Consider the following 19,349-nt stretch of genomic DNA (forward strand, 5'->3'; position numbering starts at 1 on the left):
TTTACTGTCAAATGGTTTAGGCATCGTTCCACACAAACTAGGCATCTCGTCGACATGTAGACCGTGCCTCTTCCTTGGCCACATTGGAAGGTTGGAATTAGCACTTTCATATTAACAGTGTTAATTTGGCAGCAAATTTCAATTTAGTTTAGGTCATATCATTCTTTATTTTTTTTTATTTTTCAGTTTCAGACAGGTAACAGAGATCGTGTTATAGCATTGAACGTATATGGATGAACATTCGTAGAACAGTTAAACATTTAGTTTTTAGTAATGATCAGAACCAGGTATATTCAGTTCTATTGTGAGGAGATAAGAGCGTATTTCCGTGTTGGCTATAAATAATTAGTGTCTGTGATTGCGAGTTTTTAGGTGTATTTATTCCTTTGTATTTACTTCTGTAAGAGCAAGTAGGGTGGATTCTCAGGTGGAGTTAGCGCTGCCGTATGTGCGGTATGTGTTAGGATGTCAGTGTCTTCATTTTGCATTATGACCCCTTGTCTTGCTATATTTTGTGTGAGTTTTAATTGGTGGTGAGCATATTTTGGGACTCGTCTATATAGCTTGTTCCCGAGTCGGGCAGCCATGTTTTAGTGTATATCCTTTTTGGCGTTTTGCCTGCTCTGTGTCCTTTGCCCTAAGAGCTCGGGTGATCGTTGTAATCGTTTGTGGTTCTTTTATATGCGTTGGATCGAGTTTTGGGTGTAGGTTGTTTATGTGATATTGTCTAGTTATGTCGTAGTTCTATTTCTCCAGGGTTGTTTGAAGAGTCAGGTTAGGTTTACTCCTGGTTAGTGATATCTTGGTCTCTATCGGGTTAGAGTGTCTCTTTGGTTGTTAGTTTTCCTTTTGTTCCTCTGTGTGGGTTAGTCGCGTCCTACATCTTGTGTGGTGATGTGTTTCCATTCAGGCGTTCATGGTTAGTGTCCGTCGTGTTTCGTTTAAGGTAGATCGGGGGGGTGGTCTGTATGTTAGGTGCCTATGCTAGTTGTCAGCTCTGAGGTGTTTTGAAGCCCTTTACCAAGCATGGAGTCGCATCTTCTCTACCGGTTGATTTTCCCTTGCTTCCTCCCTATATCGTGTGTGTCTATGAGAGTCCTAGGTCAGTCAGCCGCTCTACTCCGATCGTGCATGCCTTCCTCTGTCTGTCTTTCTTTCTTTCATCTCTATTTTTAGGTGTCTGATCTGCTATGGTCTAGCTGTGATTGTTGTGGAGTGTATCGGATGTACGTCTCGGTTGTATGTCTGTAGTCCCGGGGGGGGGAGGGGGAGGGGAGAGGGGTGATGGATTGTGATCAAGTGTGTGGTTCAGTCAGTTGTGGTGTTTATTGTGGCCGTGCGTCATCTTGTCGGGGATTTTGCGCTGCTGCGGTAGCGTCCCCGCTCCCCCCGCACCAGCCCGTGTAGCTCTCTTAGACACATAGTCCATCCATGGGAACCATGTCAGGGCACACTTGTCTGAGCGTCCCTGCAGTGAGGCCGTCATCATTTCCATGTTGTAGATTGTTTCTACCCTGTCGACCCGTTGTTGAAAAGAGGGAATTGTCGGGCCTTTCCACATTGTTGGTATGAGCGTTTTTGCTGCTGTGAGCAGGTGTAAGGTGAGGCCCTTTTTGTATGTCTTCGGAGGTATGTGTGTGTGTGTGTGTGTGTGATTTAGCAGCATCGGTAGCGGCTGGAGGGGGATTTCCGTACCCGTAATTTCTTTGATCGTTCAATGTATTATTTGCCAGTATGGTACGATGTGGGAGCATGTCCACCAGATGTGTAGTCCTGTGCCTTCTTCTGTGCCGCATCTCCAGCATTCTACTGGGATCGATTTGTGTGCGTGCCGTAGGACGTCCGGGGTCCTGTACCAATGTGTCAGTATCTTATAGTTGCATTCTTGAAATGTTGTGCTTATGGATCCTTTGTGCGTCAACTGGAAGATATTTCACCACTCGAGGTCAGTTATAGTTCAACCTCTGTCTCTCTTTCCCATCGCTCCATGAAGCCTAGAGGGCTCTTATCCCAGTTATTCTGTAGTGTGGTGTATAGGGTCGATACGCCATGTGCGAGGTGTTTGGTCATGCAGAGGGCGATTTAGGTGATCCATGCCTTTCACGGCGTTGACGTACCTTTTTATCTGATGGTAACGGAATTTGTCCAGCCTGTTTGGTCTGCGGTCTTGCAGCAGTTCTGCCAAGGTCTTGAGATTCGGTCCGTTGCACCATTGGCGTATGTGTGCCCAATCTGTTGCTCCGAAGTTCCTTAGGTCGGCGGGACTAAGTCCTCCTGCCAGTGTCGGGTTGTTAGTTATGGGCGTGAGTGGGTTGGGGGACGTCGTAAGTTTCTTGGTGTATTGCACTCTGCACCAGACCCTCAGTGTGGCATATATCATGGGATCTTCCCCTGCGCTAGCTGTAGTTCTATGTTAACCCATCGTTTAGTGCTTGGTTGGTGTGCCAGTCGAAGGTGCGTTGCTTGATAGTATGTGATGATTGACGGCAGCCCTGTGCCTCCTTCACTCTTTGGCCGCTCCGGGGTCGATCTCCATATGCGTGCCGGCTTCTGGTTCCAGACAAACCGTCGGATGGTAGTTCCGCATGTGTGGCCCAAAGCCCAGGTGTCTCAGGGTCTCCGCCATGAAGGTCCAGTCTACCCGGTCAAATTCCTTTTCGGCGTCGGTGGATAGTAGCACCATGTCCCGTTTGCTGGCCGTGGCTGTGTGTATGATGTTAAGGGCCCGGATGGTATTATCCCTGGCTTCCCTCCCGGGTATGAATCCGACTTGGTCCGGGCGTACCAGGTCTGGGAGCATGCGTGCAACTCTAAGGGCCATGGCTTTGGCGAAGAGTTTTAAGTCCGTGTTCAGCAGCGAGATTGGCCAGTAGCTGACGCAGTTTGTTGGGTCTTTGCCTTCCTTTGGTATGATCGTGACTGTCGCCCTCAGGGTGTCTGTGTGGAATTGACCTCCGGTTCGTATGGAGCTGATGCCCGTCCAGAGTCTGGGTAGCAGAACGTCTTTGAAGGTGCGTATATATGGGACTGGGAGTCCTTCCGGTCCTGGGGCTCTGTGTGGTTTTGTTGTTTTCAGCACTGCTGCTAGTTCTTCGATCGCCAGGGGCAGTTCTAGGTCGGCTTCCTGTTCTGGGGTAAGCTTATGGATAACATGGTCCTCCAGGTATGTGGCTATCTGCTCCTGGTGTTGTCCTGGTGTTGCCGGTCCCGTCCGTTTTTTTGCACCTGGTCGTATAGCGCCGCGTAGTATTCCCGGAACTCTTTTAGAATGCCCTCAGGGAGCCGTGTAATGCCACCTCTTCTCGTGTGGACTTTGTGGACATGTGTTCTCCGTTTCTCCTGGAGCATCCTCGCCAGCAGTCTGCCACTTTTATTAGAGAGTTCAAAAAAATACCTGGATGCTTTCCTCGCGGTATGGAGCAGTCCTTGGGACAATATATGCCTGAGCTCTCTGCGTATCCTGGTGAGGCGGAGGAACGTACCGTCGTCTAAAGTGTTCTTGTGAAGGTAAAATAGAAGGAGCAAAAAGGTTCTGCAAGGGGCAGGAAGGAGCAGCAAGAAGCAGGAAGGGTAAGCAAGAATCAGAAGGAGCCAAAGGTAAAGTAGGAGAAGGAACATAAAAGCTCTACAACGAACAGAAAGAGTCTACATGGAACAGAAAGGGTAAGCAAGGAGCAGGAAGGGTCTGCAAAAAGCTGGACGGGGCAGAAAGAAGCAGGAAGGGGCTGCAAGGAGAAGGAAGGGTCTGCAAGGGGCAGGAAGGGACAGAAAGAGCACAAAGGTAAAGGAGCAGAAAGGAGCAGGAGCAAAAAAGAACGTCAAGGAGCAGGAAGGTAAAGTAAAAGAAGGAGCAGAAAGGAGAAGGAACAGAAATGAGCAGGAAGGGGCAGCAAGGAGCACAACGGTAAAGGAGCAGAAAGGATCAGAAGGAACACAAAGGTAAAGTAGGAAAGGGAATAGAAAGGGCCTGCAAGGAGAAGGAAGGGATCAGAAAGAGAAAGGAGCAGAAGGGTGCAAAATAAGCAGAAAGTAGCAGGAAGGTGAAAGAGGAGAGAAGACTGTGTAAGAAGATAAAGAAGACAGTGTCAAATGAAGGAGAAGAAAAGGAGATTGGAGCAGGAAGGACAAGTGAAGTGATCCCGTCACTTCATTCTGTATACCACATCATAAGACTGGGCCTGGCAGGGAAATTTTGGACCATCTCATCTTCCCAGGTTAAAAAAAATAACCAATGTTGCCTCCCAGAAGTAGTGGGATTTTGAGCACATTGTATCCATAACTTGTGTTAACATGTTTACATATATGCTCTATTTCTTTTGAATGTATATTAAAAATGTAAGAATTTACATCCAAATACAGTTTAGTCCAGGCACAATCATGGCACATATTGCATTGTAAAAGAAACATTAATTCTGTTTCTTCTCTGATCCTTAAGCCGACTGAGGTGCAAAGAACATAATAATTGACACAGTAAAGATGGAGGCATTCAATTAAAGAATACAGCGCTATGAATTTCTATATTTAATTCTTTTTTTTCAGACCTCACAACACATTGTTCTTAAATAAATAAATGTACAATTGTAACAAATGCTGGTATTACAGATACCCATTCGCCTATTTTCTCCCAAACTGCTAGAGCCTGAGTGATTATAGCTCGCAGTTCGGGTGTTGATTTGAACTTTTCTCCAGATGAATTACAGCATCCAAGTATATTATCCCAACAAAGTAGACAGATACCCAAAACATCAGTCTAAACTAGATGAAGGGTACAACAGGAATGGTTTATTCAGGCTAGCCGCCTAGTTTATATGCAGTTACAAATATACACAGTTTCCATTAACATATTCCAGGGGCATTCCCCACTGGACCTAAGAGGAGACAGTGACAAAATAAATTTTGCAGTTACATTGGCTTTCAGGTCCAGGACACTCCTACAGACAGTAATATAATCCGTGCCCTGTACTTTGGAGATAATGGAGTCAAGCAACTTACTAAACTCAATTATCCCCAAGCCCATTTTCACAAAACCCAGAAAGAACCATAAACTTCCTGTGAACCCCACAAAAATGTCCCCTGATAGTCCTGATATTTAAAAACCAGCCATATCAGTTCAGGGGTTCAAGAGTTACATGGAGGTCTTAATTTGACCGACAGCACACGATGCTCCTGCCCAGGAGTAGTTCCACGAAATTGTGCTGTGCGGTCTGTCTATTTCGAAAGATACAAAAAAAAAAAAAAATACAAATAAACCCACAAATAGTTTTCACCTGGCTCATAGGTAGCATTTGTTCCCTAGTTCGTGGGAACAAATCTACCGAATAGCAGTCGCCTGGCTGGTCTGTGAAAGGAAGCATTCATGCAATTTGACCGGCGTTCGGAAAGTCAAATGTCTGATTTTAGTTCCAGACTCTCGACGACCAAGTAACACTGCCTCCTTTTTCTCTGGCACGTGTTGTTCGGCTATACCAGGGATAGGCAACCTTCGGCTCTCCAGATGTTGTGGACTACATCCCCCATAATGCTCTTACACACAATGCTGGCAAAGCATCATGGGAGGTGTAGTCTAAAACATCTGGAGAGCCGAAGGTTGCCTATCCCTGGGCTATACGAACGGCGGCCACACAGAGAGAGAGCTTAATTTGGGGTTTGCTTTGAAGTGAATGAGCCAGGGGGTGGTCGGAAGTTTTATCTACCGAACAGGGGAAAAAAAAGTATAGAAATAACAGGGGTAGTTTCTTTACAATCATTTTTAGATATTGGTTTATAAAAATCATGCTGATAGTTCCTCTATAAATCAGTTAAAAACTATTTTGCCAACACCATCTAGTGTTCATAAATTAAAATACGGCCATTTATTTTACTGTGAGTGATCTATCTAAATTAAAATGATTTTTACTGAAGCTGAATTTTTTTTTTTTTTTTTTTTTTTTAAGCTAGGCACTTTGTGACAATAATATTTTAGACAAGGTTCAAAATGTGTACACACATTTTTTTCTTAAATGTGATTTTCTCACCCTAAAAACATTGTGCTATAAGGCTAAATGCCGAACTAACATGAGGCAACAGGACACACCTGGCATCATATCCACCTAGAAGACCGTGTTTCAGATTTTTTTTATTCACGTGCTATTATTTCTAGTGCCACTTTTTTTTTTTTTAATTTTTTTGCTTCATATAATATAATAAATTATGTTTTAACTTCCATGTAACGGTTTCTATGGGTTTATATTAATGACTGCATTGGAACTTTCACCTAAATGGAATGTGTCAGAGTTTATTGAGCCAAACTGCAATGAACACCTGCATACCACATGAACTAGCTACATAGCTCTTCCTATGTTCACAATCTCTACACTGTATTTATACAACAATGTGTAATGTAAATAGTAGCCATTGTAAAATCAGCTTCTCTTTCATTTCCCTTAATGTATCCCCAGACTAATCACTACTTAATCACTTAACCTTTACTATAACAATAGGCAGCATGAAAGATCAGGGGTTAATGCATAAGACGCAGTATTTCATAGTCGTAGATTAAAAGGCTATTTAAGCCTTACATTCTGCCAAAATATATAAAAAGGAGTAGCATTACATTCTCATCATATGTCAAATGCCAGGAGTCAAACAATCAAAGTGAAAACTAAAAGACACCCCAACAAAGCAGAAGAAGGGACAGCTCCTTACTCTAGTAAAGGCTATTGAATGGCTATTGAGTGCCACAGAGCGCTCTCCCTGCTCCAGCTCCAGGCACACAGCAATGCTGACCAGCACGATCCCCAGCGAAGAAGGCTGAGTACCATCCCCCTAGGTTTTCCCTGGGGTGGAGGAACATCGGGGAGAACACTGCAGTGATTACATTTACTTAGCGGTCTCCTCCATTGCCCATTAGAAGCAACGCTAAAAGAGAATTATTTTATTTGCAGAGTTTTCAGTTAATTTCTAATGCTTTAGATTGTTGTTTAGCTGGGGCCTATATTGGGTATTCGCTTATTATATGTATATGCCAGGGGCCTTCAGGGTGGTATTGTCTGTCGCTTACACGTGTTACTAATCTTCTGAATCTTAAAGAAAAAAAAATAAATTAGTGCATTCAGCTTAGCTTAAAATGCTAATTTCTTTTATTACGGTTTTAGATTTCATGCCGTCAAGTGTGTGTTACTATCTATGCACTGCAAAAATAAAAATATATATGTCAGACGTGATACATTACCTCTTTGGTGTCTGGATTCGTGACACCATCTTCCATGCAGCAAAATCTGGGCTACTGCAAAATTGTCTAAGGTCTTCCAATGCTTTCCTAGTCTCCACTTCTCCCTGTTTCCGGTATTCCTCCTCAGATAACAGCCGTGGAGGAACAGGCTTGGCTCTGGCCTTAACTAGGCTTCTATAATTTGAAGTAAAAAATAAATAAATGAATTGTAAAAAAAAACAAAAAACAGAACACTTAACTAAATTGTGCTAATATTTATTAAATTACCTTAAGATTGTTCTACAAATACACATCAAATAAAACATTCTGAATTCAATATTAGAAATATAAAATACAATTTATCAAAAAGGTACCAGTGGAGAAAGGTTGTTCCTGCTTGTAAAAGGTTTTAAACAGATAAAGACACAAACAAAACATGAAAACAGTAGTACAATCAATGCAGAGCACAAAATGGCAGAGCTCAGATAAAAGAATGAAAATCAGACATAAAGAAACCTACATTGAATCTTGCTGAAGATTAGAGCCCTTCATTGATAGTGCAGGATCACACTGCAAGCCTTTACCAATCTAAAGGGACATAACATACAGATTCATCAAGTAGGTTTTCTATGTAGACAAAATGGGTTGGTGTCACTTTCCGAAATACTGAAAAACAGTATACTACTCCCTGGTAGAGAAGTTTCTTAATGACATTTCACATAGTACATGGCTATTAAAGGTTGACTGGGCAACAAGGAAGAAGAAATTCAAACATCTAGAATGCCAAGATGAGTCATCAGCACCACACACAATTTATGTACTAAAAATTTAGACTATGTAACAAGAAAACCATGTCCCACCATTCTGTGCCAGTAATGAAATTTGGAGTAACTTGAAATTGACAATAGCAAAAATTAAGGTGCTATCAAAAGAAATGTGTTTACACTTTTATCTTTTCATTGCCAGAGGATGGAAGTGCCAACATATTGTAAGTACAGCAGAGGTTAAACCTTCACACAAAAAAAAATAATAATAATTTAATTTGATATAAATTCAAAAGTTAAAATCAGTTAACAATCAATATTGTAAAGCGCTACGGAATCTGTTGGCGCTATATAAATGGCAATAATAATAAAAAACTGATTATCACAATGTATTATAAATAGGAACATTGTTACTTTGATCATAAAGAACATTACAGTAATATAGCAAACATTTGTCAGCAATAACATTGTACATGCAACAAAACAAAGATAACCCCAAATATGATTTTACAGAAAGTAAAAAACAAAACAAAAATAAAACGAGTTTGGCAGTTTTAATTTTATGTTCTAGTGGTCATGTTGTAATGTAATTCTTTCATATTAGAATTCATAGTATGAATAACGACTATTATTTTCCTTCATATATGGCTGGAACCTTTCACATCAGGAAAAGGGTTTTCTTTCCCCTAATAATCCCACTTGTCTATAAAAACAAATATAAAACCCATTTACCCATGTCCATAAAAATCACTTGGACAGAAACTTGGTTATTCAAAACCATTTTTAAATACTTGTATTAATGATACAAAGTCTTGCAATGGTGGAAACTGAAATTCAAGATGGCAATCTAGTATTGCTCATATTTATTTTGCTATGTAAAATATACCTGCTGAAACTCTGCAAATATATGATTGCTTTAATGTACTGTATTACATGCACTCTGTAAAACGTTTGCTTGCATCCTTAAACTAATTTAATCATAGTCCTTTCTTTCATGCTATCAATTTGGCATGAATGATCCATGGTATTCTTTGCAATGCCAATCAGAAAGAGAAATTACACCCATGTGGTAAATATTTAATAGATTTGAGTGTAAACTGTACTAGCATCTGGCTCTATAAGAACATTTTATAACTATAAACACCGAAGATGTCATAAAAAAATAATTATATATATATATATATATATATATATACACACACACACAACCTTTATCTAAAACAAGTTTTGCATAGCCAACAAAAGCAGGATAGAAGATCAGTGTGTATAAGATAACTAAAAAATAATTAATTTTATAGATTAAACAGTATAAAAAAAAAAAAAAAAGTGAACAATTTAAAGAAGATACAAGTTTCAGATGTGGATAAAAAGTTTGAGAGACTATATGGTATCCCATTTATATTGCAATATCCAGAAATAATCTGAAATGTTAGCTAAGAGTAATACAAATGTATTACACACAGAGATATGAAAAAGTAATTTAAAAAAAATATATTAAAACTCACTGAAAAAGAGGAAGATAATTTGGGCTTTATGGATATTTTGTTTTGCATTGCAACTCAACATGAAAGTTAGCCAATGTATAGACTGTGGTGGGATGGATGATATTAACCACTTGTGATGAAAGGGACAACTAATGAATTTACTGATACAATTTTACAAACTACAGAAAGAGGCATACGCCTGACCTATTGATCAACAAACTGTAGATTGCCAATTTCATGGAAAATATATTCTGGTAAGGTTTCTGTCTTCCATTGAACTTGCAATACATATAGCGCTAGTCCATACACTTAAACTTCAGAGAGGGTCACTATAGATTTTACCAAGATTCATTCAGTCAAAGTGCACATTCATATTTTGTTCATTTGTGCTTGGACTGTATGTAGGTCTGAGTTGTACAGAATTTGGTTTATAAATTAACCCCCCTCCCCCCCGTGATACTATTAAATCAGTCTTTTACATTGTTTTATTGTACCAGCCCAAGTCACAATAGCCTTATAAACCTTAAAATATTTGGTAACTTTGCAAAGCATGTTTCACTGACCAAGATAGGTTTATTTAAAAAAAAAAAAAAAAAAAAAGATAAAATGAATAAAATAAACAAACATTTTTGCATAAAAACGTAAGGAGTACCACACACAGAAAACACTTTATAGAATAGTTCAACTCCAACATAATCCATTTATGGCGGTTACAGATCCAAATGATATTTCACCACTAAAATGCCAATTTTATTTATCTTAAAATTTCAACTCCTACACTACTAATAACCAGACCTTAAGTTACTCACCACTGGAGCCTGCAGGGTCTGTGGCACATTAAAAAGGGGTGAATTTGTACTTAACAAGGCTAAATTTTAATTTGCCAATGGCCATTGAATAATTTGAGCTCTACGTCAAATAGAAACATAGAAACATAGAATGTGACGGCAGATAAGAACCATTCGGCCCATCTAGTCTGCCCAGTTTTCTAAATACTTTCATTAGTCCCTGGCCTTATCTTATAGTTAGGATAGCCTTATGCCTATCCCACGCATGCTTAAACTCCTTTACTGTGTTAACCTCTACCACTTCAGCTGGAAGGCTATTCCATGCATCCACTACCCTCTCAGTAAAGTAATACTTCCTGATATTATTTTTAAACCTTTGTCCCTCTAATTTAAGACTATGTCCTCTTGTTGTGGTAGTTTTTCTTCTTTTAAATATAGTCTCCTCCTTTACTGTGTTGATTCCCTTTATGTATTTAAATGTTTCTATCATATCCCCCCTGTCTCGTCTTTCCTCCAAGCTATACATGTTAAGATCCTTTAACCTTTCCTGGTAAGTTTTATCCTGCAATCCATGAACCAGTTTAGTAGCCCTTCTTTGAACTCTCTCTAAGGTATCAATATCCTTCTGAAGATACGGTCTCCAGTACTGTGTACAGTACTCCAAGTGAGGTCTCACCAGTGTTCTGTACAATGGCATGAGCACTTCCCTCTTTCTACTGCTAATACCTCTCCCTATACAACCAAGCATTCTGCTAGCATTTCCTGCTGCTCTATTACATTGTCTGCCTACCTTTAAGTCATCAGAAATAATCACCCCTAAATCCCTTTCCTCAGATGTTGAGGTTAGGACTCTATCAAATATTCTGTACTCTGCCCTTGGGTTTTTACGTCCAAGATGCATTATCTTGCACTTATCCACATTAAATGTCAGTTGCCACAACTCTGACCATTTTTCTAGTCTACCTAAATCATTTTCCATTTGGCTTATCCCTCCTGGAACATCAACCCTGTTACATATCTTAGTATCATCCGCAAAAAGACACACCTTACCATCAAGACCTTCTGCAATATCACTAATAAAAATATTAAAGAGAATGGGTCCAAGTACAGATCCCTGAGGTACCCCACTGGGGACAAGCCCAAGCTTCGAATATACTCCATTGACTACAACCCTCTGTTGCCTGTCACTCAGCCACTGCCTTACCCATTCAACAATATTGGAATCCAAACTCAAAGATTGTAGTTTGTTGATAAGCCTTCTATGTGCAACAGTGTCAAAAGCCTTACTGAAATCGAGGTAAGCAATGTCTACTGCACCACCCTGATCTATAATTTTAGTTACCCAATCAAAAAAATCAATAAGATTAGTTTGGCATGATCTCCCTGAAGTAAACCCATGTTGTCTCTGATCTTGAAATCCATGTGTTTTTAGATGTTCAACAATCCTATCCTTTAACATGGTTTCCATCACTTTCCCCACTACTGAAGTTAGGCTTACTGGCCTATAGTTGCCCGACTCCTCCCTATTACCTTTCTTGTGAATGGGCACAACATTCGCTAACTTCCAATCTTCTGGGACTACTCCTGTTATCAATGATTGGTTAAATAAATCTGTTAATGGTTTTGCTAGTACACCACTAAGCTCTTTTAATAGCTTTGGGTGTATTCCATCAGGTCCCATTGACTTATTTGTCTTTACTTTTGAGAGTTGAAATAGAACCTCTTCCTCTGTAAACTCACGTGTAATAAATGACTCATTTATCCTTTTTCTTAACTGAGGTCCCTTTCCTTCATTTTCATCTGTAAATACCGAACAAAAATATTCATTGAGGCAGTCAGCTAGACCTTTATCCTCTTCTACATACCTTCCTTCTTTTGTTTTTAATCTAACTAATCCTTGTTTTACTTTTCTTTTCTCATTTATGTATCTAAAAAAGGTTTTGTCCCCCTTTTTTACTGACTGTGCTATTTTCTCTTCTGTGTGTGATTTGGAAGCTCTTATAACTTGCTTAGCCTCTTTCTGCCTAATCTTATAGGTCATTCTGTCTTCCTCACTCTGGGTTTTTTTATAATTACTAAATGCTAACTTTTTGTTTTTTACTATTTTGGCTACATCTGTGGAGTACCACAGTGGTTTCTTGAATTTTTTGCTTTTACTGACAAGCCTAATGCAATTTTCTGTTGCCTTCAGTAGTGCAACTTTGAAATAATCCCATTTCTTTTGGACTCCATTTAAATTGCTCCAGTCTGATAATGACTCCTTTACACATATTCTAATTTTGGAAAAGTCTGTTTTTCTAAAGTCTAAAACTTTTGTTTTTGTGTGGTGTGACTCAGTCACTGTTCTTATATTAAACCACACTGACTGATGATCACTGGATCCTAAACTTTCACCTACAGTAATATCTGATACCAAATCTCCATTTGTTAACACTAAATCTAGTATGGCCTCTTTACGAGTTGGCTCCTCAACGACTTGTTTTAGAGACAATCCCAGTAGGGAGTTTAGAATATGTGTGCTCCTGGCACAAGTAGCTACTTTTGTTTTCCAATTTATATCAGGAAGATTAAAGTCACCCATGATGATAACTTCCCCCTTCATTGTCATTTTAGCTATTTCTTCAACTAGTAGATTATCTAACTCTTCAATTTGTCCTGGGGGCCTATAAATCACACCTACACGAGTTACTGTGTGATTACCAAATTCTAACGTAACCCAAACTGACTCTATGTTCGCCTCACTAACCTTTATTAGGCTAGATTTTATGCTATTCTTTACATACAGGGCCACCCCTCCCCCTTTCTTGCCTTCCCTGTCTTTTCTATATAAAGAGTACCCTGGTATTGCTATGTCCCAGTCATTTTTCTCATTATACCATGTCTCAGTAACAGCGACTAAATCTACACTATCAGTTGCCATTATTGCCACAAGTTCATGGATCTTATTCCCTAAACTGCGAGCATTTGTAGACATGACTCTAAGCTTATCATTTTTTAACACACTTGCTACAGGCACCTTCTGTCCTTGTTTTGGGGGACAATTGGATTGATGTTTTATCACCCTTTTGCCCCCCCCTCCTAGTTTAAATACATCCTAGCAAAACCTCTGAACTGCTCACTGAGAACATTTGTTCCCTTTTGAGAAAGATGCAAACCATCTTTTTTGTACAGTTTATTTCCATTCCAAACAGAGCTACCATGAGCAATAAAGCCAAATCCTTGCTCCCGACACCATTCACCAAGCCACAAGTTAAAGTCCCTAATACGCATCCGCCTGTCATTCTGAGTGTTATGCACAGGCAGAACTTCAGAGAATGACAATGTGGAAGCAACCTGCCGTATATCATTGGCAAAAACACTAAAAACTTCCTTAACCTCTGAAACCTCATTGCAAGCCAAGTCATTTGTCCCTAAATGGACAAGTACATCCAATTCCCCTTCCTGCTTTGCTTGCTTAACAATATTACCGATACGTCTCCTGTCTCTGTGAGCAGTAGCTCCGGGAAGACACCTCACAAGACCACCATTGTCCATCTCGACACCTCTTATGATGGAATCCCCCACCAACAACTGCTTTCTATTAGGCCTCACCAAGCCTCTCTGCACAACACCACTAGCCTCAGTGCCTCTCTGCACAACACCACTAGCCTCAGTGCCTCTCTGCACAACACCACTAGCCTCAGTGCCTCTCTGCACAACACCACTAGCCTCAGTGCCTCTCTGCACAACACCACTAGCCTCAGTGCCTCTCTGCACAACACCACTAGCCTCAGTGCCTCTCTGCACAACACCACTAGCCTCAGTGCCTCTCTGCACAACACCACTAGCCTCAGTGCCTCTCTGCACAACACCACTAGCCTCAGTGCCTCTCTGCACAACACCACTAGCCTCAGTGCCTCTCTGCACAACACCACTAGCCTCAGTGCCTCTCTGCACAACACCACTAGCCTCAGTGCCTCTCTGCACAACACCACTAGCCTCAGTGCCTCTCTGCACAACACCACTAGCCTCAGTGCCTCTCTGCACAACACCACTAGCCTCAGTGCCTCTCTGCACAACACCACCAGCCTCAGTGCCTCTCTGCACAACACCACCAGCCTCAGTGCCTCTCTGCACAACACCACTAGCCTCAGTGCCTCTCTGCACAACACCACTAGCCTCAGTGCCTCTCTGCACAACACCACTAGCCTCAGTGCCTCTCTGCACAACACCACTAGCCTCAGTGCCTCTCTGCACAACACCACTAGCCTCAGTGCCTCTCAGCACAACACCACTAGCCTCAGTGCCTCTCTGCACAACACTACTAGCCTCAGTGCCTCTCTGCACAACACCACTAGCCTCAGTGCCTCTCTGCACAACACCACTAGCCTCAGTGCCTCTCTGCACAACACCACTAGCCTCAGTGCCTCTCTGCACAACACCACTAGCCTCAGTGCCTCTCTGCACAACACCACTAGCCTCAGTGCCTCTCTGCACAACACCACTAGCCTCAGTGCCTCTCTCCACGACACCACTACACTCTGAAAGTGCAGAAAATGAATTATGTAGAGCAACAGACTGTGCAATATGCCTTTTATCCACAACTCCAAGTCTACCAGATCCTACAGTAATCCATCTGCCATTCCTAGTATGTCTCTGCGGCAGTGGCTTTGCAGCAGTTCCAGCCTGAGTTTGTTTACCAGATAATTTACAAATCTCAGACTTCAAAAATACAATCTCCTGCCGCAAAATAGAGAACTGTCCACAGATTAGACAACAACCAAACCTCCAAAAAGTGGAACGTGAAACAAATGCAAAGCAACTATTACACTGAACTAAGTCTGCCATTCCAATGAGGTGAATAATTTAAATCAAACAAACCTTAACTTTTTATTTATCCTCCTGAATACCTCGGATTACCTCCGGGTTATCTCCAGAATATCTCCAACCACAGACACTTAGAAGCAACACTCTCCAGAATATCTCCAACCACACACACACTTAGAAGCAACACTCTCCAGAATATCTCCAACCACACACACACTTAGAAGCAACACTTAGATGAAGCAACCAAGCTCTATTAGCCAAGCTAATGACAACTACCCTTATATACTCCTAAAATCACCTCCCACTAGGAATGTTTAACACCTGGGTAGGCCTCTGCTTATTAGCAAACAATAGCTAATTTAAATAGCAATCAATAGCAAGTAGCTACCTAATCCAATCAAATGCCTTATAATTACCAACAGGAAATCAAACCTTGTGCAGTCAGTAACCTTTTCCTACAGATGAATCTTACCTGTAACAGTAAAAAAGAACTCTTAGCACAGCTCTTAGACAGTTGAAGCTTCTGTAAAACTCTCCAGAATATCTCCAACCACACACACACTTAGAAGCAACACTTAGATGAAGCAACCAAGCTCAAATATGAACCCTGTTCGCTGATCAAGGTACCAGCACATAATATATTGCTCAGTGTTCGTAAGAAAGATTACAGTTCTACAACAGTGTAGGGATAGTATGTGAAAGGTCATCAGGTTCAAGTTATAAGCAGCTCTTTGTTGCAGCCAGATTAGAATGCTGATAAACTGACAAATAATTGTATTATGTGTATGTCACACTAGCATATTAAAAAGCCCCTTTTTATTATGCATTGTTTTTTAGCCATTAGGTGTGGAAATATTTTAGGAGCCTGGACACTGTTAAACTTTAACAAAAGTTAACTGGCTGAAGAAGAGGGTGGTGGCAGCAAGAAGAGAGATACAGATGGGGAAATAGACTACCACCACCCCTTTCTTTCTCGACATGTACAATCATAAAAGCAGACATGTCATAACTGACGAGGGGAGTTTGGTTTCGCAAGAAATGCAAATGACTTCATTCGCGACTGCCACCTAAAAGGACACTCCACTGTCCAAAAATTGGATAAAATAAATATATGTTTGGTAAATATAACCCCAGGAAAATATGCATGCATTTAATTTTACATTTTTTTCATTGAGGTATACCAAAAAGCAGCCTGAAAAATCTACAGTTCTCTTGTCTCCTCCATTTGCAAACCCTCCCTTTCTAATCTCACCCAGGCTTTTTGTGGCTGTACAATCACAGACTTCCCAAACAGCTCGATGAGAAGTCTTTGTAAGGCAGGTGTTCTAGGCAAGTGCGTCTCTTCATTGCAGCTAACCCAAGCAGGAAGCAACAGGGCATGTCTGCTTGACAGCCAGGGGGTCTAAACAGATTATCTTATATGATCTATTAACATGTGCAACTTTTTTTCATTGTATAAAAAGGAAACACTTCACGTGTATGTAGTGTCCCTTTATATACTCCAATTCCTATTCCCAAATATGCCCACTGGTATCCTAAGCCTAGTACAGTGGAACACAGAGTTAAGCATGTTTTCATAATGATCTGACTCCAGTGGGTGGCATATTGATGAATTGTTTATTAACTTAAATACAGTGATATTAAAATCCATGTAATAAATTACATAACATTCAAAAACAATGTGATTGACAAGGGATCAAATTAAAAAGTATAATGCTAAGTCAACAGAAAAGGTTGCAGTAACAATGCAATGTTTAATTTCCTATAAGTGCTTGTTTTATACATATACCTCATACCGTGAAGGTTTTGTATCAAGGTTCAAAAGGATAAATCCACATAATCTACCCCTCCTTAATGTCATGGAGAAAAAAGAAAAAAAAATTGTGCCGTGCAATATTTTTTTCCAGGACAGGTGCCAATTTTCCTACATGAACCCGTTTTTTACCACTATATACCTACAATAAAAAACTCTCCACTAAATCATAAGGTGTACACAGAAGAAAATAAATAAATGTATGTTACCCAATTCCCTTTAAAAGTCAGACTAAGGTCTGCCTGTGTCAATTACATATTTCAATGAATTTTATGTGTCATTTAAATCCTTGCCCCAACAGTACTAAACGTACATCAAATCTTCAGAAGCTTACTTGTAGAGGATGTGTATCCATCGTACTGGGTACTCAATCTGTTTGGTACAAAATGCGATAACAATCATAGTGATTGCCATCTGCCGTACTTGAATTCCTACAAACATAAGCAGAAGTCCAACTAGCTGCAGAGTCCAGTTAAGCAGGTTAATGCTGCGCTCATTTTCCAGTGGACCATATTTATAGCAAATTGCAAAGCTGACAAAGCCCACAAGTCCCAAATAACCTGTGAAGAGAAGAAATGAGTTAGCAAACAATATCTGACAATTTTAAACCTTTTCTGAATATCTGAGGGAGGAAATAGTTACTGAAGATGCCCAACATTTAAAGCATTACAAAACACATTATGCAGTGGTGTCTTGATGAGCACAGGAAAGAAATTAAAATTACAACAAGCAAGATTTTTATAAAATAAAAATCTCAAATCGTACATTCCTTTTAGTTGGCTGTTCAGTTGTGCAAAAATCCCACATGTGACAAGTTATTTTACAAGCATGGGATGAAAATACGTTTTAAATATTTTGTTTATAGAGGCTGCCTTCATTATTATTGCCTCTAGTGCCTACAGCGGCCTTCAACAAGATATGTATATGCATATATAATTGGATTTTTCTTTCTTTAAAAAAAGCAGGGGTTTAGGATTCTAAAGGGCAACTACAAATTATAGGAACATTCCAAACCTCTCAAGTTATTTAACTTGACTACATGATTTTTGGGGTTTAGAGCATGTCTCCTTTGTATTATTTTATAAAAAGTAACGATTTTAAGAGATATTGGCACTTTTTAAAACCCTTTAAAAACCTCACTCATTTTGAGCACTCAATCACAGAGCAAGTAAGGGTTTCTCATAAAGAAGCAATGGTCTCAGAGTTTCTCTATGAAAAGCTGCTGGTGGATCATGACAATTTACAACACACACGAGCGAGTGCTATGCTCCACTGCTTTTCACAGATTGACTGGGGTGTAACAGAGCTGTCTCAAAAAGATCTTGCCGTTTGATAAAAATCCTTGGATCTCAAGCGAAACAGAGAAAGAGCGAAACCTGTAAATAGGTTAGTGGGGAGGTATTGCAAGCCTCAAAAATCTTTTGTAATTGCTTTTTTTTGTAATTAGTTTAGATACAGTCGCGATATGTGAAATAAAAAAAAAAAAATCTAAAAATACCAGAAGCATCCAGATAACCAAAATTCATATAATCCAAGAGTTTTTTGTAAAATGAAGAATGACCGTTTAGCTTAATCTTGTACCTAACCCCGTGCTGGAAATGATCCGCAACCGCAACCGTTACTGTTAGATTGCACTAAATGCAACAATAGAATTTTCCAAGAGCATTTCAATTTTAATTATTGCTTAGTTAACAGTTTGTCTTTTTACTTCAGTGCTAGAAGTTGTTTCGTTATTAACTCTGCTGCTAGAAGAGTATAACATTACAATCCTGTGCCCTAAGAGAGAAATAAAAAAGGGAATTGATGAATATGTTAAATATGGGTTCACATGCTACCTTGAGCATGATGGAAATCGAAAAAATGCAGTGTTTTTTTAATGCGGAAAAACTTATAATGGGAATAAATTTCCCAGGTCAATAATTAATTGCTTTTGGAAAGGAGTGAAGGTGCCATTCATATTCCGAATATGACGTCATATTCCGGCTCCCAGCATCAGCAAACGGCACGCGGCGAAAGGGAACAGAGAGGACACAGCTTCCTCACCGCATCTGATATGGAGACAGGCGCCCACCGCACTGGACCCCAGGGACAGGTCCACATCAGCTCTCCAGCTAGGGAGGCTGTGTGGACATTTTTTAATAATAATAAAAAAAAAGTCTGTGTGTGTCTCTGAGAGTGAGTGTGTGCTTCTGAGTAAGTGTGTGCGTCTGAGTGAGTGAGTGCGCGTTTGTCTGAGTGAGTGAGTGTGCGCGTGTGAGAGCCACTGCACTTGGAAGAAAGTGACACCGTTACAATACCCAGTAAACCCATGTGCTATCATCTAATTCTAGTGATTGTCTACAAGTACGCAAGGTCAACTGCAGGGAATCTCAGATTATAATTCATTTGTATTGAATTTGGGGCTATGCTAGGACAGACATGCATTTGGTACACGTTAAAACACACAAGAATTAAACACAAAAGCAGAAACAGGCAGCTTGTTAATTATTATTTTTTTAGTACATA

At 40.2% G+C, this 19,349-nt stretch overlaps 1 protein-coding gene across 1 annotated transcript in view; it reads right to left on the reverse strand.

Annotated features, from left to right (window-relative positions):
• Positions 1–19,349, reverse strand: part of NEMP1 (nuclear envelope integral membrane protein 1) — a 59,870-nt gene that overhangs the window by 1,265 nt on the left and 39,256 nt on the right. Inside the window, exons 7-8 of the mRNA XM_063444767.1 lie at positions 17,179–17,404; positions 7,211–7,384 (exon numbers count right to left, since the gene is read on the reverse strand). Of these exons, the coding sequence (XP_063300837.1) occupies positions 7,211–7,384; positions 17,179–17,404 (400 nt within the window). The remainder of the gene's footprint in view (positions 1–7,210; positions 7,385–17,178; positions 17,405–19,349) is intronic.

Source organism: Pelobates fuscus, chromosome 1, assembly GCF_036172605.1.
Source record: "Pelobates fuscus isolate aPelFus1 chromosome 1, aPelFus1.pri, whole genome shotgun sequence".
Classification (NCBI taxonomy): domain Eukaryota; kingdom Metazoa; phylum Chordata; class Amphibia; order Anura; family Pelobatidae; genus Pelobates; species Pelobates fuscus.